This window comes from Centroberyx gerrardi, chromosome 11 (assembly GCF_048128805.1).
Source record: "Centroberyx gerrardi isolate f3 chromosome 11, fCenGer3.hap1.cur.20231027, whole genome shotgun sequence".
In the NCBI taxonomy this organism is placed as follows: domain Eukaryota; kingdom Metazoa; phylum Chordata; class Actinopteri; order Beryciformes; family Berycidae; genus Centroberyx; species Centroberyx gerrardi.
The window spans coordinates 17,415,274-17,441,225 of NC_136007.1; the positions used below are offsets into that span (position 1 = coordinate 17,415,274).

The window sequence follows — 25,952 nt, forward strand, 5'->3', positions numbered from 1 at the left end:
ATCCAGCAACTCAAAGAGTTGTGTGGAGCGAACATGGGAAGGAATTACAAAAAACTGTCAAAACAAAGTGAAAAGAAAAAATCTGTTTCTTTCATCGTGCAAGCAACAGTGTCCTGAGTTGAAAATGATAAATCAATCCCATACACTTTGTACCGTTTGGCAGAAATTTTCAAGTAAAGCAGATTGAGCTGGCTCATTTTTAAAAGCACCGGCAATTACTGCAAACACACACTTGATTCCCGTGACAAGAGCCAACAGCACCCAGCCTGTATGTTGGCAAAGCAGGTAGCTGACAGCCCTTTATCAGGTCCTGTTGTATTAGAAAGACGGATGAATCCAGACTAACCAGCCTCATGAATTTCACATAAACATGAAATTACACAAAAAATACTCGTGTACACGGATTGCAAGCACTGAACCTCCTAATCCATCGACTCACACACCCTTTTACAGTCTTATTCTTGAACTGAATCCTTGAACTAGCCGCTCTGTAAAATTCACAAAGATGACAAGAGATTTTAACTCTTTACAATCTTTGCCTTGTCCCATGAAATTTTTATCTTATCTTGAGCCAACGGCCTAAAAGAAGCAGTCAGACTTCTACTCTTGAGATAACCCAAAAGATTCCGGATGCAAGAGATATTCACTCTTAGTTTTCCTCTAAATGTGCCTTGATATTGCAGTTTGGCACAGAGATATTGGCTTGTTGCTTGTTTATGATAAGCACCTGAAATCTCTCTCAATTTAAGAATATAGGCTTCAAAAGTGAGGCGAGATAACATTTTAAGAAATCTGCAGATGGTCTTACACACGATCTACTGTTCCGCTGACAGATGACTGACTGCTTCCTAGTGCTCCTGCAGAGCCATCACATTTGATTAGTTGGAAATCGTCTAACTCCTGACACACGATTTTCTATTCTTACGCACCAGACTCATTTACCTCATGTATCACGGTCAAATGTTATCTTGGCTGTACATACTGCAGCCCTGTTAAGCTGCTTTCTATCATTAGATTTGATTTTATGTCCGCTTTGTTGCTTTTGACGCATCACTTACAAGACTTACCAGTGTACAGGAAATTAATTGTGAAGACTCAAACCTCGCTAAAGTCGCGAATGAAAGGTCAAAGCAGATAACTGTAATACGTGTCTTTTTTGTTGGAATTTAAATCTTTCTTCTGCTGATTTTACCCTATATTGTAATGAGAAAATTCAACATGTTCTACAAAACCTTCGTTGAACAGACTCTGTGCTTTGCTCCTGTTTTATTCTACATCATAACTCTCAAATGGGATATTCTTATTGTAGAAATGCTTGTACTAATCTGTAATCATTTTATTATGTAAACATTTAGCATTGGAATTGCAAGAGGTATCACTGCAGTTATTGACTTTTATTGCACCGACTGAGCCTCTTAGTGACCGCTAAAGCTACGACTGAGTGAATGAAAAGGCCACTAGCCTGGCCGCAGTTTACAGTGTGTGAGCGAAAAGTGATCAGAGTCATAGTGACTTCCACCATGATAAAACTGGGTCAATGTAACCCCCACCCCCTCCACCACAGGCAAGGCTGAAAAAGGAAAAAAGATGAGGATACCATCACCAGACTCTGTGCGTGGATATAGGCATGGGGACGCTCGAGCATGGTTTGCTTTTTCTATGGGTCGGTATCCGTGTTGTGTGGGACTGAACTCGACGTTGACGTTTGACGTTTCCTCCTCCCCCGCAGTCTGTGATATATGGTTTACTGTGTTATGTCACATTCTGTCTCCCTCTATTTTCTATCTCCCAACTCTGTTTCTGTCTGCCAGTCTCTCTGTGGTCCACAGTATCTATTCCTTCCTCTCCCCCTTTTAACTTTCTGCTGCTCCACTGCCTGACAGATTCTTCATAAATACAGCGAGGCTTGAAGGAAAAATCCACCCTAAAACACTTCAACACTGTTAAAAATAGATGGCTATTGGCGATGTACCTTACATTTCTAGGACAATTTCATTGTTTGGTGGTGTATTATTAATATTCCTGCAGATAACTGGCCAAAGATATTTCCAGCGCAGCTACAATGGAGTTTGATAGAATAAAATCTAAAACATCAACATTAAGCATCAGGTTTTGGTGTCAGTCCCTCAGAAACATTCAACAATCATACAGGGAGAAATCCATCGTAGAAGACCAATTTCTCCACTGACAGTAGCCTCAATAGACCAGAATGCAATGCAGCCACAAGACATGTTTCGTGTTAAGTAAAGGCTGTGACTCATGCCTTTTCTCAACTGGACAAACTCGCTGTCTTGCTCATGCTATGCCACATGTATAACCCACAGCTGAGTTCACCCCCGTTCTCTGGGGGTTGGTGAAAGTCATTCTGGGAAACGTAGGAAATCACTAACTGAACTAGAAGTAGACGAAGCAGGCAAGAGGGAAAATGGGTACAAAAAATGCATAAATTACAATGCTTCATCATAAACTAAGCCCTGGAATGCACTGAACATCACAAATTGATGATATATAACAGTGTAAGAGCATCCGGGGGTGAATTTTTCCTTTAATGATAATTTGTGTCAAAATATGCTTAATATCTGAGAGCAGTCTTATAATGAATGCAAGGTATAAATAAATGGAAATTTAAAGTCTAAAGTCCTGTTGTAAATGTGTAATTTTATTACAAAATGCATATTTATAGGCTGTGATCAGTTAATCTCTTCTTTGCTGAGCCGTGGTGAGAAGGCTTTCTCTCCAGCTGAGATGTTGTGTATGTGGTTTTACTTGGTGTTTATACCATGGCCTTGGAAAATGCTCAATTCTGATTGGCCCGGGGGTGTCAGCTAATTTAGTTTATACCTTAGGCTGGCTGAACACTCAGAATTGATTGGCTGGGGGCGGGAGGTGTTGATTCATTTCAGATAATCATACAGCCCCCAAGCATTAAATAGTCTTCAAAATGAATGCGCTGCCACATTTTAAGCCCCCCACTAAGCCATTAGCTGACATTGAGATTGACTTTGTTGTGTTTCTGCCTAGTTTTATGCGAAACTCCACAAGCTTGGCAACAAAGCAGTGCACAGACAGCAACACGACACAATGATCACACTGTCAATATACTTTTTGTTTCACATTTTTGTGTAGTTGATACAAAATTACTTTCCACATCATATGCACAATCATACAGCCAGTCTCCCCAGTTCAACATGCAGTGATGATAGCCAATCGTTAGCCTGGCAGTACTGGCTCAGAGGTGTTTTGGGATTAGAAAACTCTCTCATTTTCCATGTTGAGATGAAGTTTTTTCCTATTTACTGAAGTACTGAAGAAACTTTACATTACATTATAATGTTAACTACGGTGTGGGAGTGACTGTCTTCCAGGTACTAGTCAAACCCTCAGGTGTTAACAGGGAAACAGAGATATAGCTTGTTTTAATTTGGATGCCAAACACCCCAAAATATGAATGAGCATTTTATTACTGGCAAATGGCCATGGTATAAACTGGTTGACAGACTATGAGGTGTATGTTTAAATGGATTCGACAAAGGAAATCACCCTTGGCTTGCATCCGGTGGTTCTTGTCCACAGCGTCATCCATTCAGTTCTTTCAACATACACCTCACTGGGTTTTATCCTTACATAATTTCTCCTTTCATTTGCAGCAAATGTGAAAGGAATTATGTCTGACGTGTTAACGGTCAAAACTGAGATGCAACATTGTTGGTCTTTTGGTTTTGTACAGTATGTTCTTTGTATGTTTTTGATATGCAGAAGACACCTTAAGGATGACTTACAGACATATGCAAAACATAAAAACCCATTGTTGTTGTCTATGTGTTTCTATGTATTGTTATTACTCTGGAATTTGGGTTTTACTTTACATTACATGTATATAGAATAATTAACCATCATCCTGTTGACTTTCATAATCACATTACCTAATATACATATATATAATAATATATCAGTGCTCAAAACTATGGGTTTGCACTGTATTATGTAAATATTTTATAATTGTAAGGCAATATTCAACGTGTGTTTGAATCGATGGAATGTAAAGTGTGCCCCACTAAATGTCATGTTTGTGACAGTAATAATTACCTGACTTCTTTCTCTCTGTCTCTCTCTCCCTCTTCACTGCATAGCTTTGCATAGACCCAGATGCCTCCCCTCCCTCTTGACGAGCGCATAGTGGTTATTCAGCGCCCTAAAAACTTGGCCCTGTGTGGGGGCTCCCCACAAACCATCCCACAGAACCCCAATCAGATATCAACCTCCTCAAATGGACAAGTTGCCCACCCTCCTCATCTCCACCCCTCCCAGTGCCACCCCTATTCCCCCTCCTGTAACTCTCTGAGTCTGGAATGCAAGCGCCGATCTTCCCGCCTGCAGAAGTTCAAGGGCGAGCCGGCTGTCGTCCCAGCGGGCGTCAGACACGTCCCTAGCCACTGCCACAGCAACGGCACAGTGACTCTCGGGCCGCGGCTGCCCTCCCACACACATACTATTGACATCAAAGTGTCAGTGGACAAAGGAGTAAAAGGAGGAGGATTCAGCAACTCGTTGAGGCACAGCGGAAGTGTCAAAGGTGGCAGAGGGAAGCGCGTCTCTTTGCATTTGGACCCGGGACAAGGTGAGAAAAAAACTGGCACCGCGGGGAGGCCGGGTGGAGCCGAACACAACTCACAGAGGAGTCAGCTGTCAGCTTCCCCCGGAGGGATCCTACAGTTTGTCCCCGCCCAGCCGCAGCAGTACAGGTCCAGGAAAGAGAAGGAGAAGGAAAAAGCTGGCGTCGCCTCGAGTTTCCTGCACAAAAGCGAGCAGGAGGTTCCCTGTGTGGGCGGTAAGAAGAATTCCAAACTGGGAACTGTCCATCAAAACCATAATCCTCACAGCCTGTCCTACCACCACAGCTCAGTCCCCGTGCCCCATGCCGCCATCCTAAACTCCAGCTACCCCTCGCCCCCTCCCTCCCACCCCGCCCATGCCCCGGCCCCGGCCCCGTTCCAGCAGCTCAGCCAGCCTCGCCCGTCCCGCAGCAGGGATCACCGCCCTCACATCCTTCATGGTCTACCCCTCTCGCCCTGCTCCTCCCACGCCGGAGGCTTCCCCAGCCCAGACCACACCTGCACCATAGATTTCACGCACCCCTTCAGTTGCGGCTGCTGGAAGCTGGTGAGATGCAGAGGGTGTAGGGGGCGTTCTGCCAGCTGCCAGGGTGGCGGAGGAAGTCCGTCCTCCTCGTTTTCCTGCGTTCACAATGTCGGAGCGGTGAACAGAGGAGGCAAAACGATGGGCCTGAAAACTCTGGGCGGGTGTCTCTCCACCGCCTCCACCTCCAACACCTCGTCCTCCAACAGCACTGCGTCCGACTGCCGAGCGAGCCTGTTCAAACCCCTCAGCTGCCCCTCCTGCTCCGGCGAGGCCGGCAACTTTGAGAGTCCCGCCATCCTTCGTAAAAAGCTGGTGGGGGGATGCCTGCCTTGCGCCCCGCTGTCCTCCTCCGCCCCTCTCCGAGCGTTGCAGAGCTGCGTGACCGGCTGCAACCCCAAAGCCAGTCAGACCGGCAGCTCTACCTGCAGCTACTGCAGCAGCGACCCCATAGTGGTGACTTTTAACCCACGCCGAGGCAAGCCCCCGGGGAGAGGCGTCGGAGCGGCTCACCAAATGGGTGTGTTCCAGTCCGATGACGACGACTACAGTGTGCGTACTATCTGGCCCGAGGAGCTGGCCAAAAAGATGACCCATTCTAAAGCCCAAAAGAATCACTGTGCCGGGATGGGAGTCGGAGTGGGGAAAACCTGCATGAGCAAGGGCCAAAACGGTAGCAACGGAGCGGGTCTCGTCCTCCTGGACTGTCAAAACCTCCGGGAGTTCACGCAGTCTCAGCTAACAGACCACGCAGGCCGACGCCGGCTTCAGCAAGGCAAGATGGCCGCCCTTGATTTTCTCGGTTCCGGGTCGGGGTTCGGGCGCGACGACGGCCGAAACTCCCTGAAGAGGCTCCTGAATAAAGCCGGAGATGCAGCCATGGGGGACGCTGCAGAGCAAGATGGAGATGCAGCATATCCTCACTCCCCCTCGCCCCGCTCCGCCTCGCCCCAGTCACCTATTTCCTTTTCGCCGCCGCCGTCCGCCCCCGGCACGCTCATCAAACCCAAACCCAGGCAGAGAGACAGGGAGGGAGGCCATTCTCTCCCGTCCGCTCAGTCGCTTCACCTGGTCCTAAACTCACTCAACAGAGAGCAAGATGAGGAGAACAGCAGAGGTAAGAATCTCTTACACTACATCCCACTGAGGAAGCAAGATGCCCTCAATATGCAGTTTCAGTGTGACTTTCAGTTCAGTTCAGTTGAATGTTATTTATTTATGATGAGCCTTATTTTTTTTAATAAACTGAATATGAGACCCTTGGTACAGCAAAAGATTTTCAGTGCTTGAAATTGGAAAAAAAATCCTCACCCTGTGTTATGTTGAAAGTTTGAATTTGCTTTCAGCATAACACAATTGAGAGGATTTTTTTCCCAATTTCAAGCACTGAAAACCTTGATTTTTGACACTTATCCCTCCCAAATGAGTCTTTTCTCCTTCCCACCCCACCAAAATATTATTTCTACACACTACCTCTATTATTTGTCTAATATCTCTTCCATCTCAGTTCTCTACTACCTTTCAAATATAACTCAACCGGCTTCACACCATGCAGCAGACTTTTCTCGCCACACTTCATCCGCATCTTGTCTTCTTCCCAGTTCACCTTTCGTTGCCGCTTTCCTCTTCGCTGCCGGCGTCTCTGTCCGACGAGAGCGTGATGACTCCTGACGCGGAGAACGCTGTGGTCAGTCCCATCCTGCCCTTCCTGTTTCTGGGGAACGAGCGAGACGCCCAGGACCTGGACCTGCTGCTGCGCCTCAACATCGGCTACGTGGTCAACGTGACCACGCACCTGCCGCTCTACCACCTCAACTCCGGACTGGTGCGCTACAAGCGGCTGCCCGCCACCGACAACAGCAAGCAGAACCTACGCCAGTATTTTGAGGAGGTGTTTGAGTTCATTGGTGAGAGTCCCGCCCTCACTAAATTGGTGTGTGTGTGTGTGTGTGTGTGTGTTTGATAGAGAGAGACATAAGGCCCTCCATCAGATGTGATTCAGGACAGAGGGAACAAACGGGAAATAATACACAGATCTGCAACCAGATCTGGATCATATTTACAAGAAAATCTAACTAGTTTTCACTGTATAAACCTATATATTTAGCCACTGGTTTGTCTTGGGTTCCGTGAATATCAACTAGCAAAGATGTATGCCAGCGCCGGTAAAAGTAACAGCCGGATTTAAAGAGGCTGAGATTCATACATCAGGCAGTTTAGATAGCATGAGTCCTCAGCAGCAGCGTTACAAGTCTCTGGCAACAGATGGCAACTGATGGAAGTTCAATCATACCGTTTCTGGCCAAAATGTAGTTGTTGTTGTTCTTTCCTTTCAAAGCTGCTGAGTATTGTGTTGTGTAAAGCGATCTGTCTGGAGTGTATCGTCTCTCTGTCAGGCTGACAGGCAGCTGAGGTGAATTCCTGCCCCTCCTCATGTTACTGTAGTAGAAGAGAGTCAGCTGTGGACAAGTTTCTTCAGTGATCGGCAATTAAATGGAGTTTAAGTGCCAGCCTAACTGTAAACTAAGTAATATGTCAGCAATAGGACTTGTATTGTGTTAAAGGGGTATGCTTTCCTGAATAATACATTTTTTTGTATCAACTTTGATGTTTGACTTTATTTTTCATATTTTTTCATTGGTTTTCAGAGGGAAAATTAGTTTGTGTATTACTGGCATATGGGTTGAAAAGTTGCTGAAAAGCTGAAAAGAATTATATATTGATTTGTATTCCTGCAAATGAATAGTTTAGAAGAAGAAACTTCCAGATATGTTTTATTGACCCTTAAATGAAATAAGCGACATGTAGGTGGACACCCTACATATTGTTTGCTGAATCCTTGAATGAGGATGTGACGTTACTGTAAGAGGCCTTACTGAGTGTATGTTAGTAGTAACATGAGATGTTATGTTGTAGTAGTGACCACTTATTGATGAATTGCTTTTCTTCTCACTGTTATATTTTCATTTTCCTAGATGCTCACAGCTGGAAGGAATGCAACAGCGCTAAGCTTGTTCTCACTTGTTTACTTCAGCAAAATGAGATAAGCTGTGTAGGCAAATATGTAATAATGCTTTTCTTGGCGTTTTTCCTCACCCACAGAGGAGGCACATCAGAGTGGACAGGGAGTGTTGGTGCACTGCCAGGCAGGCGTGTCCCGTTCTGCCACCATCGTCATCGCCTACCTTATGAAGCACACCCTCATGACCATGACAGATGCCTACAAATACGTGCGGAGCCGTCGCCCTGTGGTGTCTCCGAACCTCAACTTCATGGGCCAGCTGCTGGAGTTTGAGAGGGACCTCAATTCTGGCGTCACTCCTCGTATCCTGATGCCTAAACTTAGCGGCCTGGAGACGCAGGTGTGAGTGAGGGAGGTAAGGAGTGAAAGAGAAGAAGAGGGGTTAAGGTCACGGCAGTTCAAGGAGGAAGAAACTGACACTAAAGCTGGATTAACGGGAGTGAAATAACCCAGAAGGGGTGCAACACACATTAGAAGGGAACAAATGATGAGAAATGCTACACTGTCATTTGGAAAATGGTGGTGTATTCGGCATCTAGTGCACTTTTATTACTGTGAAACATGAAACAAATTACTGGATGGTCCAGTTGTTGAAGTAGTCTCCGTAACTCCTAGACAACTTGATCATCATCCAATATACTGTTTATAAAATAATGTGCCAATATTTTGTATAGGCCTAATGTCACTCAGATATCTCTCTTCTTTTGACTCTCTGATGCCTCTTCCTTTCTGTTCCCATAGTTTACATGCACAGCCTCTGTAGAAAACCACTGACACTGTCGCCACGAACCGCAAATGCATGCAGAACAAGAACAGACACAAACACGGAAAGGGTTCAGCGTTAGTATCCTACTTCATCCACAGCACTACGTATACGTTTCCGCCACATGTAGCACCAGGCAGGACATCACAATGCACTTTACTGCACATGTATTTTTTTTTAAAGTTTGTTTTTGCCAGTTCTCTGTCAGTTGAGGTGATGCAGTTTGTTTGTTTGATCATCACTAACTAAAATGTCACATGGATGAGGAGAGTTTGTCACAAAGACCTCAGTTGCTGTTTTTGATTTATTTTATCCTGCTACTTTGTCGGTTGTTGTTTTTTTTTCATCCTTTGGGAAACGTGCAATAGAGCAGCATGGACCTAGTAGGGATGTGAGTAGCATTAACCTGGGAAAACTAATGATGAAGGGGAAAACAATGCATGGTAACGCTTTACTTTACAGTGGCCTTATTCCAGTGTAGCAACATTAGCAGATAGAAATGTATTGTAATTATACAATAATACTGTGTACGGACGTAATGAAAACCTCTATATACTTTGTCCATACTTTAATACGCATGTAAACACACTGGAATAAGGCCATTATAAAGTGTTACCCAACTCATTTACTAAAGTGAACTGATATAACAGACTACTACTAAACAGTACTTACAGTATTTCATCTTGGGTGTTATTATACACACGACATGATTTATATATGAGAGAAAGTGTTAGTTGGCAGGTATTGTCCTGCTGTTATAATGTGCTTTATACAACAGACCTTTTCCAACTGTGCCCTGTTTATTTCTGTGGTTAATTCATTCAAAAAAAGGCATTTATTTTTATTTAAATTTTGTAATGTCTGGGTTAAGTTGCGTTTTGCTTTTATTTTAAATGTAGATGTTGTGTTCAAAGTGGGCTGTCAAGGTAAGAGAGGACAGATATTTCTTATAATCAAAGGGGGCAGGGAAACTGGAGTGAATGGAGAAGACAGAGTAACAGTAGAGAGACAATCCTTAACATCTTGCTTGGCCCTTCTGGCCCAGATGATATTGTCATAACAAAATTTTACCATGCAGTCCAGTAGCCACCAAATCAAAGACTACTATGAAATCCCAAAGCCAAACTATTTATTTATGTGTCAGATTGAAAAACTGTGTGAAACTAAACTAAACTAGAGAATATTACAGAGCTTTTATCTGTCTTGTCTCTCTACCCTTGTTTCTCCCTATCCATACATGTCTCAGTTGCCTTTCATTTATTTCTCTTTGATAACTGACTGGAGACTTTTCTAGAGCATGTGTTTTAACAACCTATGGCAGATTCCCCATCAACTCAACAAAATCTTATTTCCCAAATGTCATTTCTTTGCCAGAATGGGATTGGCCACCAAGCAGCAATTTTCAAAACTTATGATTTTGTGGCTTTGTGAGGCAATCTTTCTCACAAAACTTCAGTTTGGGAACAGGCAATATTGGTGTTGCTGACCTGTCGGTGCATTCTAGGGGTCAAAGAAAATACAGAGAAAAGTACCACAACAAAATCATAACCTTTGCCTCCAGTCGGCCCTGCCTGCTTTAGCTGATTCCCTCTCTTACTCCTAACCTTAACTCTATTCTTTCTCCTTGTTATCCTTACTTGACGTTGCCTGTAACACGTTTGTAACATTGCTGTTTCTCTTACTACTATGCATTATTTTTATTATGAAGGCATTGATTAGAAGGTCACTTGGTTGACTGTGAACTCTTCCTCTGTATAAGGTCTAGGCGTGGGTCCTGTCCAACATTTATTTCTCACTCCTGGAGCTGAATAAATTGCAAATTGCTTGTATGCATCACAAGATCCACACATGCTCACAATGTGCAAATGTGTACAGTGATGTCAGCATGCACATTATAATTTGCAAATATTGTAAATTGTAATTTGTAGTTGATCCATTTCTGTTAAGACACACAGAAGTGATTTTTGTACCTAAAGGATCATTCAATTTTTTTTTTAATTCTGGCCGCATGTTTAATAGCTTTGTGATTGTTTTGGTACTTTCATTCAAATTACAAATTATAACTTGTGTGTTAGCTATTCATAACCTGTGCCTGTGAACCTCACAGTAGACATTTGAACTTTGTGATACAAAATGCAATTTATACAGCTTTCAGCTGTAGGTAGATGAATCCATTTACTGTAGAGAAGCTGTGCTGAGTTGAGAACTGATCATCTGTAATCTGATGACTGTAAGGAGGAGAATTATGTTGCACATTTTGTAAACTGATTCCATGCACATTTTGTCAGATACTCTTCCTTTTAGATCGCTATGAAATACTTTTCATGCATTTACTGAAGCAACAGATTTTAACGTTTGGGAAAAAATACTTATTTTTTCTGAGTGCCGATGGTTAACTCATGTAATTTGTGACGTGCTTTTGATGTAACAGTTTTGAGCCTCTGAAAAAGGGCAGTTCCTCAATGCAAGGGGGGTCCATGTTCTTACAAGAGATATTTTTAAAAACTGATGTTAAAAAATGATTTGCAGTGACTTTTGAGAGAAAGATAATGATTTCCAACCAGTACCTGAAAAAAGTTCAAAAGCCCAAACCTCAATCCAAATGTAAACTGACAGGTATGCCTGCCACAGAAAACCAAATCATAAGATCAGAAAAAAAAATGGTATAAAATTGATTGACAGATGCCTTGATGGAAATCCAGTGTGATTTTCAAAGATATTTTGAAGAAATTTCAAAAGCTCCATTTTGAAAGGAGAAGCTTTTATCTTGAAGAATCTTTGAAGGTTTCCAGTTGAACTGCATATAAAAACAGACTGGGGGGAACAACTACAAATATTTGACTAAAATACAACAGATCTGTATTTTCAGTGGAATAAGTGGAGTAAAAGTGTTTAAAAACTGAGTGAAACTCCACCATAAAATAGTATTTATTCCATTTAGTAGAGCATCTAAATTAAACTTTCAAATGACAAATGACAAAACCACCATGTATGCAATTGGATACGAACTTTGGTACTCGAGATAAGGGTTCACAGAATTCAGGCTCCACAAAGTTTTGCTGGAAAGGTTTTGTTTTTTTGTTTTTTTATGATATTTTAATCGACTGCCAGTTGCCCCTTCTCTATTAAAGTCATTTGATTAAAGAAAAGCCCTGCAAGAAGTTTCTAAAACCAAAATGCCTTCAGTTTATCCTTGTATAATTTGGTCCTCCAGTATTGTGTACTATGATTTTGTAAATTGATAGTTTCTGGATTTTGCTTCTGGGATTTATTTCCTGGCAATGTGACTTTGATATAGGCTATATATTTTTCTACAGTCATATTTATTCATTGTGTGCACACAGATCTAGGTATGCACATATATCTGTCTGTGTATTTACTTTTTTTTAATGAATCTTTGTTTTGTATGAAAGGCACTGTTGGGACAGTATGGCATCTTCCAACCATGTAGCGAAAACAAGGACCTTCAGCTGTGTGTAGCATTACAGCGTTTTATTTTCACTCCTATCAGACCTCAGTAAACTTGGGTCGACATGCCATACTCCACTGTTTACCTCTAGCCTTTATTTCAGCAGGGGAGCTCAACCAAACATGCTGTTCACCCTTCCAATCTCTCCAGCTCAAGTCAAAGTAGGTGTAGCGTTAACCTTTGAAGAGAGCCTGTTGCTGTTGCTCCCTGATTTTTATACAAACTTTATATGCAAAGTGGCTGTCGAAGCAATTTCTTTAACTACATATTGTATGGATCTACTGTGCAGCAGTTCACTCACAGCTGACCTCAGCAGTTTGTATTTGAGAGACGCTCGTCTAGGGCTGCAGGAAAAAGTGAACCTGAACTTGAACATTTTCTCTCACTTCATATGAACTGGGAGGGCCGGTGTCTTTAAAAAGAAGCGCGGTGTCAGTGTGTGTCGAGGTCTTCCGTTTGTGTTTTGCACTTGAAAAGAAGAAACAGTTGAAAGTGGTTACTTTCTGTATGATAAGTTTCAAAAACATTGTATATCTGTGCATTGCTTATTTGTGGAAACTTAATTATCCCTGTTTGTATTTCATTGCTCAACTCTAACCCCATTGTATTATTTCCTGTACCAAATATTGAAGTCAAGGATAACGATTAATATTTGATGATGAGAATGATGATGGTATGATTGAGAAAAATGCAGATCACCTCCTTGGTTCCTACGGGAGGTAAGAACTCTTCAGGTATGACTATCATAGTAAAGCTGTGCTGTTCCACCCTGCTGTCCCGCCTCCTTCGGAGAGCAAAAGTTCATGTTAACTTACCTGTGATGCTCTTCTATATCGCCCTCGCTTTTCATAATGGATTGTTTCTCTTAAGCAAATGTAATATTTTCATATTGTAGCAACTGGTCCTTGTATTTAGACAATGTTTTTATCTTCATGTACTAACTACCCTTCGTAAATTCTTTGTAAAAGAGGTGCACTGTGACTAATACGATGCTGCTATATCACAAAGACGTTATTTGTACGTCACATTCAGCTGATGCAAAGTGGTGAATATCACTAAGGGTGACTAGTACAACGCAGGCTTGCATGTGGAAGCCTTGCTTACATCGTTCTGATTTAATCCAGACTTCAGTGTACTGCCTCAGTGCGGCGGCTCGTGAGGCCAGATGCATTGATCTATCTCAGTGTGACTGTGTGCACAAGCGTAGGATCTGTAGCTGTTAGGTCTTCCTTACAATCACGATAGAGGAATAGAAAATAGAGAGTGTGTATGATGGTGAATAGGCAACGTTCTTAAAGCTCTGTCTTATTGCTCACTGTGGGAAAATGAAACTGTGATGTTGCTGCTTTTTCTGCAACAACAGTGTTAATTTTGTCAACATAGTTTTGTTTTGTTTCAGTCCTTGTTTTCTGACTAGATACCGATTGGTTTTAGTCATATGTTAGTCATTTCATCCAAACTAGATTTAGGAATATAGGAACACTTGACATTTTGGTCTAGCTTTTGACACATTTATTTTACAAATATTTTTTGTCCTGTCCAATCTAGATTGATATCAGCTCATCTGCAACTATGAGGATCAGATTATTTAAAACAATATGGAGCTAAAACATCAGAAACCCTGTAACTGAAAATTGAACAAAGTGCATATTTCTATATGCTATATAAGTTACAAATGAACATCACAATGTGCATTTTGTAGTGTTGACATATACATTATAATTTGCCAATGCACAAGTTTTAATTTATAATTTGAATGCAAATAGCAAAACACATCCATTATAAGGATGAAAAACTGTTAGATTATTGCTGTGTTTGTGGCTCTAAATACATTTGTGGAACCACAACCTAGTAGAACCAAATTTCAACACACATATACAACCTGCTTATCTTTCAGCTGCAGGATTTTGAGTTAATATTAGCTTAATAAGAGAAAGCTATTTATCTTGATGGTTTGTTAGCTGGCCAAACATTACTGCTAGGGAACCGTTCTTGCAGCAATGCTTCCACAAATTTTGTTAACGTCAGACACACACATTTTTGTACAAAAACATTTTACACTTTTGTGTGCCAGCCAGCAGCTGCACCTTTGTGCACCTACAAGATTTTGTGTCATTCAATTTTCCTGGGATCAAGAAAGTTCAAATCTAGCAGTAGCAGTAAGCTGCTACAAGTTGGCAAACAGCGTGATTCAGTTTCTGATCTCACTCTGAGAGAGAGAGAGAGAGAGAGACAGAGAGAGAGAGACTGTGAGCGCTGAGGCAGGGAGGCATGACTCATACTCTGCTTTCATCTTGCTATTAATGCTAACAAACAAAAAACAACTCATGTAGCTTCGGGACAGCGACCGTCCATCAGTCTTAATTGTCATTTTTTCACTTTTATTCATGTAAATGACAAATCATTTTGTTTGAATTTAATGGCATCTAGTTTTCATGTAGTTACTGTCATGTAAAAAAGTGTTGAAGAATCATTTTTGTTGACAAAATTAATACTAAACAACAATAATGCTCAAAATTGTCGATAATACAGACACAATTACAGCTACAACATTGTATGTTATAGGCCAACCCCTAAATAAGGGGAGAATGAATGAGAGGCTGGGCCTTTTTATGTTTGCTGTTGAGGTGAACTGCCTGTGGTTGAAGCTTAGGGTGAAGTGCATTTAGAATTTGAAATGTCTGACCCGGCTTAATTTGTCTCCTTATACAACAAAATACAATGTTAGCATATACGTGTGATTTGGGCTTATTAATTTTGAGAACTTTGAATCGATCTCAAGCATAAAAGTATAAATAACTGCATCTTTAAATCTTCTTGTAGCACAAAATAATATGCAAAAAGTCAAGTGGAGTTATACCGAAATACCTTTTTTAGCAACTGTAGCGAGCTCGTCGGCCATTGCTTTGTTTCCAAAACAATGTCAAAATTATCGTCCCAAAGAGACTGAGAGTTTTGGAGGCATGTTGGAACGAGCAGACAGGCCGGTGTGGGAAGTAACGTAGCAAGTACAAAACGTTTTGACACCAGCAGCATGTTAACATTACTTTGCTGCTGTTGCTTGTGCGCTTTGTCGCCACCTCATGGAGTTGCAAGGATGCAGGCATCATGAAAAGTGACATGCGTGGAAATCGATCAGTGCATTGATCAAGACGAACAATTGAACAATACCTAGGTGCAGCCTAGATGCGTAAAGGCGTTTGAAAAACAAAGTCTTTCCATGTAGAAAGTCAAAGTGCTCCAGACTGACAAACTCAGTTCACATACATTGTACTTTCTCTTCTGTTTCTTAGATGTTTGATTAGCAGCACTTCTGAAATATCTGGTTCCCCGTGTTGGTCACATGAATGAAGAATTTCCACCAAGTGATTTAATCAATGTCTTGTCTTCTCTTTTGTTGGTTTTAGCTGAATATGATAATGTTACCATAATAGCATCCTAAAGTGTGCAGTACAAAACCTGATGGCTGGATTGTGAAGTTGTTCTCCATGTTAAATTTCTAGTAAACACACTGGAACTGGCTCTTTTAATAAAAAAAGATGAATAAGAATTTGTGGGCATATTTCTTTGTTTCTTTAAATCATGTCCTCCCTGTGCAGATATATAACAGCAACACATAGGGTTAAGTGGAGCTGCTGTGGTTGGAGTGTGTGAACGCTGTCCTCAACTCAAACATCCTCATCAATAGAACGGTGCGCTGTGATTGGCTAAAGTACGGTCTGCTGACTGATCACCAGCACACTCTGAATGAAGTTATTGAACAGTTACATTACCATCAATAGAACTGGCCGATTGCAATTGATGATTCAGATTATCACCCTACCCAGATCTGCCCTGGTCACCGTTACGTAAGAGCCGGTTTGGGATGCAGTTTGTATTGCGATCAAGCACACAGGGCGGGGGGGCGGGGGGCAGGGGGGGTGCAGATCGATGTGGTCTTTTGGTGAGGATATAACAGACTCAAAGTGTCTGCCCAGCAATAACTAGTACAAATAAAAAGTATGGGACAGCATGATTGTATTTGTGATGTTCAGTATCCCAGGATCCTATTGAATCCTCGGTCGCTAAAATGACAAATCTGAGTAAATGTGGTGATCTCAAACTGTCCAATTCAAATCTAACCTGTTGGTATCCTCATTTTATTTTCAATCAAAAGTTATATCCTAGTTATGTAAATATGTGAAATATGAAAAGAGGACTTCAAAATAGGCTGGTCCAGTACAAGTTTCACTGAATTAACACTAATATCTTCTTGGAATATTAATGTAAGGAGAGTCAGGAATACTTCCATCGTAACATGTTGTTGGCAAGTGAAGGCTACACACCTGCAACTCAACTGTGGGCAAATCTGCTGTCATCTCTACTCCTTGGGTTAAATTATTATTCAATTATTCATAGCCTACATTCCATTTATGAATAGGAAATCATCATTCCACGGGACAAATAAAATACAGGCACTACATGCAATAGCTAGCCTAGCCAATGCTGCATGATTACCTGTATCATATCACCGTATGGTTGTTACTGTGGGAATCTCACACTGATATAATTTCCAGATGGGCCTTATTGAATTCTGGAGACATTTCAGATCCAGCAAATCTGTTAAAAAGCAGTGAAAAGTCTGTCCAGTCTGGGCCTTGTGCCTCCGGCCTCTAGCGCTCATGGCCAGATAATGTATTATGCATAGTGTGTTTTAACTCAACTTTTTTTCAATATCAGCACCACAGTTACAGCTGAGCTTGAAACCCATCCAGCATTTCAATGTCTATCAGCCATCGGGTCCCATCATTGAATCAATGGCCCAAATGGGTTGAAATGAAAATCTTTGACCGACATTGTTTCAGTCTCTATTGACACCAACCCCAGGCACAAAACTGTGCTATCCAGCTACTGCATGGATTCAAATCAAGATGTCAGCAATGAATAGTCAAGGTGTAACTGGCCTCGGTCAGGTATTATTTGAAACAGCAGTGTGTTTGAGAGGGCAATGTGAATCTGACAGCATTAGTCAGGTATCAAAACAGGTTTCAGGTCTCATTCAGATCAGGCTTCCATTCATTTGATGGGACAAATCAAGCTTTCTGAGACTTAAATGCTGTCAAATTTACCTAAATATTGATTTCTACATGCTAGACAGACTGTAACGTGTGTTCAGTAAAAATCCAGTGAGTAATGATGTAAAACAAACTGTATTCATGGAACATTTTGAACATTCAGGAACAGGCTTGAGGTTTTTCGGGCATGGAAACCCCAGTGTGCCATGACAATAATTAAGTATGAGTTAATTAATTATTATTAATTTAAAATAATAATAACTCTTTAGACAATGATTAATTAAGCATGCAAATACATCTTTCTGTGTTTGAGACATTGTTGAATCAATGCATCAATTTGCATTTTTTTGTTTTCAAAAGGGCATTTCAAGTTCAATTTCTTTTTTCCATTTACCAGTTAATTTTCCAACTTTGTTTCCATTTCATATTTCATTTGTGTATTGCTTTACCATTTACATTTTTTTTTAAATTGGATAACAACAACGTTATTGACGTTGATGACTCTTTTTTTATTAGATGCCAGGCACCCAGAGTCCCACACTAATTATAATAGAACATAACCTGCAGAGATGGAACAGAGGCTCTCATGGGCCATCTGGTGATTCTGGAGACATCCCTTGCAATTATGTTCTGGTTTGTTTACCTACTATCAACTGAGGATACAAGTATTGTCACTAAAGCCCTTGGCAATGAATGTTGAATGTTGCATTTACTTGTGATTATCCATTTCCTCTTCATTTCATCTGAAGATTAAAAATATTGCCCTGGTCATGGAAAGGTCATCCACTGTAAATGGGTAATAGGGTAATAGTTTCTACTGTAACATTACCTATCTGGCTGGTTAAGTTAACCCAGTGCTAACTAGCTCACTGTTTTGAATTGTTTCCCAAATTACTCAGGAGCAATTGTTATCCAAAGCTACAAGCAATGTTGCCAAGGCCATGCCAAGTCCCTGCTGAGCAAAACTGTAGGCTTATTGAAACCTAGTTAGAATTGGCTGCTAATCTGCTGTATTAGCCTATTCATATGCATTTGCGAAATCAGTTTGGAGTTGCAAGAAAAATAATTTTTAAAATTTCACCTAAGAAAAGGTTGAAAACCTGTGAAGGTGGGTGGTGTTGCTGCCTATAAGGAAGCTACCTGCCTCAGAAGATGAATTCCTTTTAACATCAGTTTGACTCCCAACAAAAACAAGTGTCAACCACATCACAGCCAGCTGTGGCAAAATGAAAAAGCAGTCACTCTGAGTTGTTGTTTGTTTTTTCTTTCTTTCTTTCTTTCTTTGCAGATTGGAGATGCTTTGGGCTTGTATCGTGCTATGAATTTGTTCAGTGTGTTCAGTGTGTTACGCCCACATTTCCCATGAGTGTGGCATGGGGATACACCAGCAGAGACAAACAACACATACACAGAGTGGAGAGCTCGGTGAACAAACATCTTGTGCTGTTGTGCTGTTTTGACAGCTGACCGCTGTCCGTGGTGCTGAAGCATGATTGTCTGTTTGCAGCCTCGGGATCCACCGTCACACATCCCGATTTCAACTCATGGCAGACCTTCTCCAGTTAGTTACAGATTTAATTTAAAAAAACTTCACAAAGTTGTGAAAAGTTGTAAATTACATTTGAAATGTATAGTGCCCCAGCATAATAAAGGATATAAATTCAACTTGAATTGATGATTTGCCTCTTCCAATTCACAGCAATGACTTTTTCCAGTTCTTGCATGTAGAAAATCATTCAAATGTCAGAGATTACCATTAAAATTCAACAGTCTGTTGCAGCCTGGGATACAGGGAAGGCTCACTGATTATGAACCAGATTCTCCTGATAGGTGCCATTTTTGTCCCGCCCCTGAACCCCTCAGATGGATTGATGTTCAGCTTCAACATTAGGTTTACACTTAGTTTGCAAAAAGGTAAATTCTGAAACTGACTTACAGTGAATTACCTTTGTAAAAAAAAAAAAGACTTGCCTTGCACAGAATGCACTGAGCTATTTTCAAACCTATTAAATAAATCAAAAACAAAACTCTCCAGACAGTTTTCTAGAGACAAATTTCTCGAATAAAGTTGTTGTTTCAGTGAACAAAATGTTTCAGTTCTGAAATTGGTCTTAATTGCAGCACAACACACTGAGGTTGATTGAAGGCATTTTCAGCAGTGATGCAGCCAAGCCTGCCAGCATCCTCCAGCAGATGGAGTCGTTACACTGCAGCCTCAGCTCATGTTCACTCTCTCCTCCCCAGGCCTGCCTCACTTTTTTAATTTAAACAGACAATGGATATTAACATACCAAATCCTTACTAGGCCTATCTGCAATACCTAAAAGGTAGCTTTTAAGTTGCAGTTTTTCCTAACTTGCACAGTTTAACGAAATCGACGGAACGAATTGTATCTCGTGCGCACGAATGGACTAAAACGTGCGCACGTTACAGTAAATCGTGGACTCTATATAACTTTTTTTTCTCTCCCAATGGCCACTCCCGGGCTCCGTAAACTTACGGCAAAAACAAAGGACATTTTAAAAAGAAAACGCGTAAACCGAAGCAGCTTTTCTCTAAATCAGAGATAATCGAAAAAGGAGAATATACACCACCAGCGGATTATGATACGGGGGACAGCATGACGCCATTAACGCCGGAACACTAGCCTAGCAAAGATGGCGTCGGCTGAGTGGGCATGTCGCCACAAAATAACATTTTTTCTACGTAACTGCTGAATAACGTTTGATAAAACCATTGTGCGTTGCGAAGGAGAAGCTCTGAATTAGGAAACAGAAGGAAAAACAACCATAATGTATTCTGAATTTCTGTTGTCGAGATGTAAGTAGTTGTAGACAGGCTGAGCGCCTCTTCCCCGCGACTTTCCCATGATTCCTCAAGTTTGTAGACAATAAATGCGATTTGGTGCTGAGTGAGCTCTTTCCTCTAAAGGCTCTTTGGTCTCTGTGGTCTGAGCGCATCATGCGAGCCGCTAGTAAAGCCAACTACCGGCCAAAAAATAAACACACATGTATTAATTCTCCTTAGACACTTCTTTGTTTACCATTATTACAGCAGAAATGGCATTCGGGAATTACAAATACTAGGCCTACCTATCTATATCTATATTTAAAGATATTGCCTGAATAGAAGAGTTCACTCATGATGTAAACTACCAAACCAGACTGCAGCAGTCCCCATAGCAACAGAGGAGAGAGGGTGGGCATCACAAATGCACGGAGGGTCACAAACAGCATATGATTCTGCTTATTATAGTTCCACATCCCAAACTCTATGCAGTCTTAATGCTGCAAAAAAAAAAAAACAATGCCACACAACATAATCATCTTGCTCCAAAATCAGTGATTGAAACCTGAAAGATTCCACTTTCCTGCCCCCAGTTTCCCAGTAAAGATGTGGTACGATCCGTCCTCATAAGAAAATGTTTCACCAATGGCTTCCCCTCCCCTCGTCTGGCAGGTACCACTCGCTGCCGAGGGGGCGATCCCATCCATGTACCACAGATCTGGTGCTCATTGTAGCAGAATTGCAGTGCACTGGACTGTACAGAGCAGGGTGCCATCAAGGCTGTTGTCTATGAGGGGTGGGGTCCAGCTACACTGATATATCACAAACACAAGCTGATAGAGGGAGAGAGAGAGAAAAAAAGAGATACAGAGAGAAGAGGGGGGAAGATTGCACCTGAAGAGGAATATAATACGGGTAAGGAGAAAAAAGAAAAAGGGGGGTTTATGGAGGGAGAGGGATAAGAAAATGGGGAGAGGTCCAGAATGGTTCAAACAGATTCGGTCCTTTGCTGGGTCTGCCTCTTTTTCTTGTTGACAATCCATCTGATATAAAAAAAATTTAATAGAAGCGTATGTATATTTATTCTTTATTTTTTAAATAATTGGATGTCTGCTGTGCCTGTATTTGTTCTAAATCTGATATTTCTGTGATTTCTTGCTCATAGTGGGGGAATCTGTGTGGGCCATGGAGAATATATGTGGGCATTCGGCCCAGTTTATAGGTTTCTTATGCATTTGAAAATATGTTTTTTTTGTTTGGGCCCTTGAAAATGACTTAATATAGCAGCCGTGCCTATTCTATGACAAAATATTGATTGATATTTATACTGTATCATTGGAGATTGGCTGGCTTGATGTTTGCTTTGCAGCAAAAACTGACAACTATTTGGCTGGAAATGCTATGAATTACACATATATTGAGCATTTTGAGCATATTATACATCATATAATGGTGTTATGCTTTGTTTTGAGATAAAACTTTGTCTCATGAACTGAACTTGTTCAGTAATTCACAGACAGCTCATATCATCAAGCACCTAGAAACTAATATTGCTGTTAATAAACCTAAGATTGTGAATAGTAAATGTCAACATTGCATTTACATTAAAACCACAACTCAAGAATGATTACAACCTAAAAATATAATTTATACATTTTCATCTCTTTTGAACTTTGAAGTATTGTATTTCTAAGGAAAAGAGGAGCGGACCAGTTCTCCCTTGGGGACTGGGTTGTGTAGAGAGAAGAATTTAATGGTATCAATTTATAAAAATACAGAAATCTTGAATGGGTTTCCATTCAATACGAATCCACGACTTTTAAATGTTATTGTATTTGTGAATTTGTCCGTCATCTATGGGTGTAGGATGAAAGGAGACACCCCAGTGAATAGCACCATGAGCGTCGGCCAAGCTAGGAAGCTGGTGGAGCAGCTGAAGATAGAAGCCAGTTTCTGCAGGATAAAGGTAAGACAGACTGAATGCTTCAAACTCAGACATGACCCATGCTATAACAAAGTCATAATCCATAACAGATATTATCCAAATGTAAACAAAGCAGTGACTGGATCGTCAAAAACAAAATTGTGGATTAGAAGAATGTTTTTCAACCTCAAACTGATTGATGGGTCTTTTGATCCAAAGGCTACACATCAAAATATGTCTGTGTGACTAAAAATGTTGTCTAGACATCAGCTAAACCTTAGCTTTCAGTGTATATAAAAGCTGTAAATGGTTTGCTTATTGGTTAAGTTTCTAAATATTGAATTGTATTATAGTATATTCTAATATTACGCAATGAGTTTCAGTGTTTTAAAAACTTCCAAAAAGCCTGTTTTCCAACTACAATTGTCCAACAGGGAAATCTTTACTATATTCATGAGGCCTCTCATGTGATGCGCTCCCATGTTGCAATAGGTCAGTTACATCTCCCTAATTATTATTCATGAGTCCTATTAACCAATTGGCATTTAGCAAAAATCTACTTTATTTTGCAGTTGCTCCGTCTCCAGTCTGACGCTGCTGAGTGAGCAGAGGTCAAACCTAAAGGACAGACCTGCTATTTGCTTTTGGCAAAATGTCCTCACCAGCATTGGGTTGCAGAGGTAGAAAAGCACCGGTGACTTTCTCAAATACACTTTAGGTCCAGGCTATGTCTCCTGTTGGATATTTTCCAAATGTTTTTGGCTTCCACCATGTTTCTAATGCCATCAAAAACAACTTGCGGAGGCAGATTGCCTCTTGGTTTGAAAAGCATGATCTGGCAAAAGAGAAGCAGAGGATGAAAGTATCAAACATTACTTCATAACACTATTATCATGTTTTACAGGGACTATTTTCAGCTGCTGTTACCTCTGGTGGCTCAGAGGCAAAAGAAAACTTTATGGAAATAAATACCAGCTTTGGGTTGAAAGTTTTGCCCTGAACAGGTGTAAGCAAAAGTCTGAACCCGCAGCTGTGTTCACTGCCTTTACGTTTCTATTTGCGTACTCTCAGCATAGAGGAAGAGGTGCTTTCTTCAACTCAGAAATACTCTTGTGTGTAATTTCCACCAAGAGAGTCTGCTTCTCTTTGCCTACAATTGACAACCACAGGACAATTCACATGCAGAAGGACAGACAAGACATTTCAGCATACATACACATACATGTTTCCTGTAAAATGAGAACAAAATCCTCTGTTAAACTTTAGAGGAGCAGCAGACAGCCTCACTGTAACATAGTATAGCTATATGTATATGACAGCTGCAACGTATTGAATTCCATTCACTTGAATCCATACAGCTGGTTTCTCAGACATGGATTAAGCCAAATCCTAGATCTGGCCCTTTAAGGTGGACTTCTACTAACTTAAATCAGCTTTTATAGACATCATTTAAAAAAATATCGTTCTCGATTAAATCAACTGGACTACATAAAGGAAAATTAGAGGCATTCCAGGATTAAATGTGGTACATTAGGATTTTGATTAATCTGAAAATACTAAAAACAATACATATGCAGGGCCTTCTGTAGACTGGTTAATGTGAACATAATGCACATTTGCACATCATGTACACTGCTGTAAAGTCACATAACCTTAGTTATTACATACTGAATATAGACTGATACTTTTCATAATGGTTCCACTACTTCATACTGTATACTGTACATAAGAATGGAAGTAAATCCAAATATTCATGTGATCCATACGCTTTCCCATACTTTCCACTCATTGTCTACTTAACCAGTGCTGAAATACTCACCTTTCTATTTTTGTTGCTTATATTCTATTTTTTTCACTACTGTATCCTATTACCTTTGCTGCTGCAATGATCCAATTTCCCCACATGGATCAATAAAGTTTCATCTTATCTTATCTTATCTGATAAGATTGTTTCTAGACACATTCAAAATTCACACTGTTTTCCAGTTTTGGTACAGAAACATTTGATCTGTTTCACTTTTCTCATTTTAATGACTTGTATATCACTCATTTTGATAAGCTGTTGAGCAAATGTTGAGAAAACTTTCCACATCTGAGCCTGATTAGACCTTCGTTTTCTAAGCAGTGGACTCCATTGTCCAGGAGTAACTAAGCCAAATTTGAGCTGTTGTTCCTGAAAGACACTTCAGATTTAGGCTTACACCTGTAGACTGTCTGTTAAATCTTCCCTATAGGATATAAATGTCCAATCTTCAGTCACATGACCTGATGAGGGACCTTAAATCCAAACTCCCACAAAGTGATGAGTACAGGCCCAAGTCAGATGTATCGAAGTCCACAAGAACATTTACCTGCCCCAGGAAAGTTTCATGATCCCATCAGTTAATGGATCTTAGCTCCCCTCATGTGAACACTTATCTAATGACATGTGTGGTCACATAAGTATTAAATCTAGTTTTAGACTAACATGATTTTTCAGCATTAATCTCCTTTGTAAATGAATGTAGTCTGGCATGAGGCTTGAGGCCTGTAGTGCCAAACTGATACTAGACAACTTTGGATCCTCCAATTCCTGGTTAAAAAAAAAAATGGATTCTTAAAAAAGCAGTGATCCAAAAGAAAACCAAGGCACTCTGTGTCAAGTAAAAAAAAGCCTTTATCACATGGGCTGCAAGACAATTAAAAATGACCAACACATTGACCAAATGGTCTTCATCAGGGTCGTACAGATTAGTCAGTAAAGCCAGCGTTTAAATAAACAACACCTTTACCTCCACCTACATTCCACATGTGGGAAATTACATGACATATAGAAAAATTGGTACATAGATCTGCATAGACAACAAGAGAGAGAAGTGAGAAGGGAGAAGGGAAATAAAGCATCATTTAACAGCCAAATACATGTTATAGATAAAGACTATACAGACCTCCAATATGCAAGAACCTATAGGAAAAGGAGAATAACCAGCCTCTTCATTAAGAGGGCAACTTGTAGCTAATAAACTGACTATCCAAAAGGTTTCCCACTGGAGAAGTCTCTTTAATCTTTTTAAAGACTTTTTAGGTGGCAAATAAATCATTTTCTAAAAGTTTTCTAGTATCAGTTTGAACCTAACTGTCCCTCCAAAGCACCCGTCTGTTCTGTCACACTCAAGCAGGACTTCCTCTTTCTGTAGATTAATAGAATCAAAGAACAGACTATTTAATTTGGTTATTGACCTTCCTAGTAGAATGGACAAAAGATAGAAAGCTTATTTCTGACTCAGTTCTTGATACAGTATGATGTTCATAATCCCCGTTGAATGTGACCCTCCTCACCCTCGTCTCCAGGTGTCGAAGGCAGCAGCCGACCTGATGGCGTACTGCGACGCACACGCCTGCGACGACCCCCTCATCACCCCGGTGCCCACCTCAGAGAACCCCTTCAGGGAGAAGAAGTTCTTCTGCGCTCTCCTTTGAGACCAAATCAGGGATTGTTGTGATGAAAGTACAACTGTACAGTATGTACATGTATGTACAGTATGTACATGTACTTCAAATCTAAATAACACATCAATGTACAATAGTAACCCTTGCATAAAAGCTGCCGATGTACAGTACATACTCGACTACAAAATGTCTTGAGCTAAATTTCACACCTGCTAGTGTCTGTCTTGATGTTAGAGGGGGAGAAATAAAGGAATATATGGGAATTCTTGACAAAACCTGACCATTACCAATAAAGAATCATTGATTATCACTATCAAGACCCAAAACAACCATGTACATCTCATGCTCAAATGCATTACAGGTAACTG

At 40.8% G+C, this 25,952-nt stretch overlaps 1 protein-coding gene across 1 annotated transcript; it reads left to right on the forward strand.

Moving 5' to 3' along the window:
* Positions 1–4,146: 4,146 nt before the first annotated feature.
* Positions 4,147–25,614, forward strand: LOC139913113 (uncharacterized). Its single transcript, XM_071901058.2, has 5 exons — positions 4,147–6,253; positions 6,738–7,043; positions 8,239–8,500; positions 22,098–22,197; positions 25,486–25,614. Exons 1-5 carry the CDS (start codon positions 4,147–4,149, stop codon positions 25,612–25,614), a joined length of 2,904 nt encoding a protein of 967 aa, XP_071757159.1.
* The last annotated feature ends 338 nt before the right edge of the window (positions 25,615–25,952 follow it).

What these genes read in the sequence shown, in the direction of transcription:
- LOC139913113 (XM_071901058.2), top strand. Translation starts at nt 4,147, where the DNA reads ATGCCTCCCCTCCCTCTTGACGAGCGCATAGTGGTTATTCAGCGCCCT. An exon ending in AGCGGCCTGGAGACGCAGGT is followed by an intron (nt 8,501 to 22,097) that starts GTGAGTGAGGGA and finishes CTATGGGTGTAG; the next exon opens with GATGAAAGGAGACACCCCAG. An exon ending in CCAGTTTCTGCAGGATAAAG is followed by an intron (nt 22,198 to 25,485) that starts GTAAGACAGACT and finishes CCTCGTCTCCAG; the next exon opens with GTGTCGAAGGCAGCAGCCGA.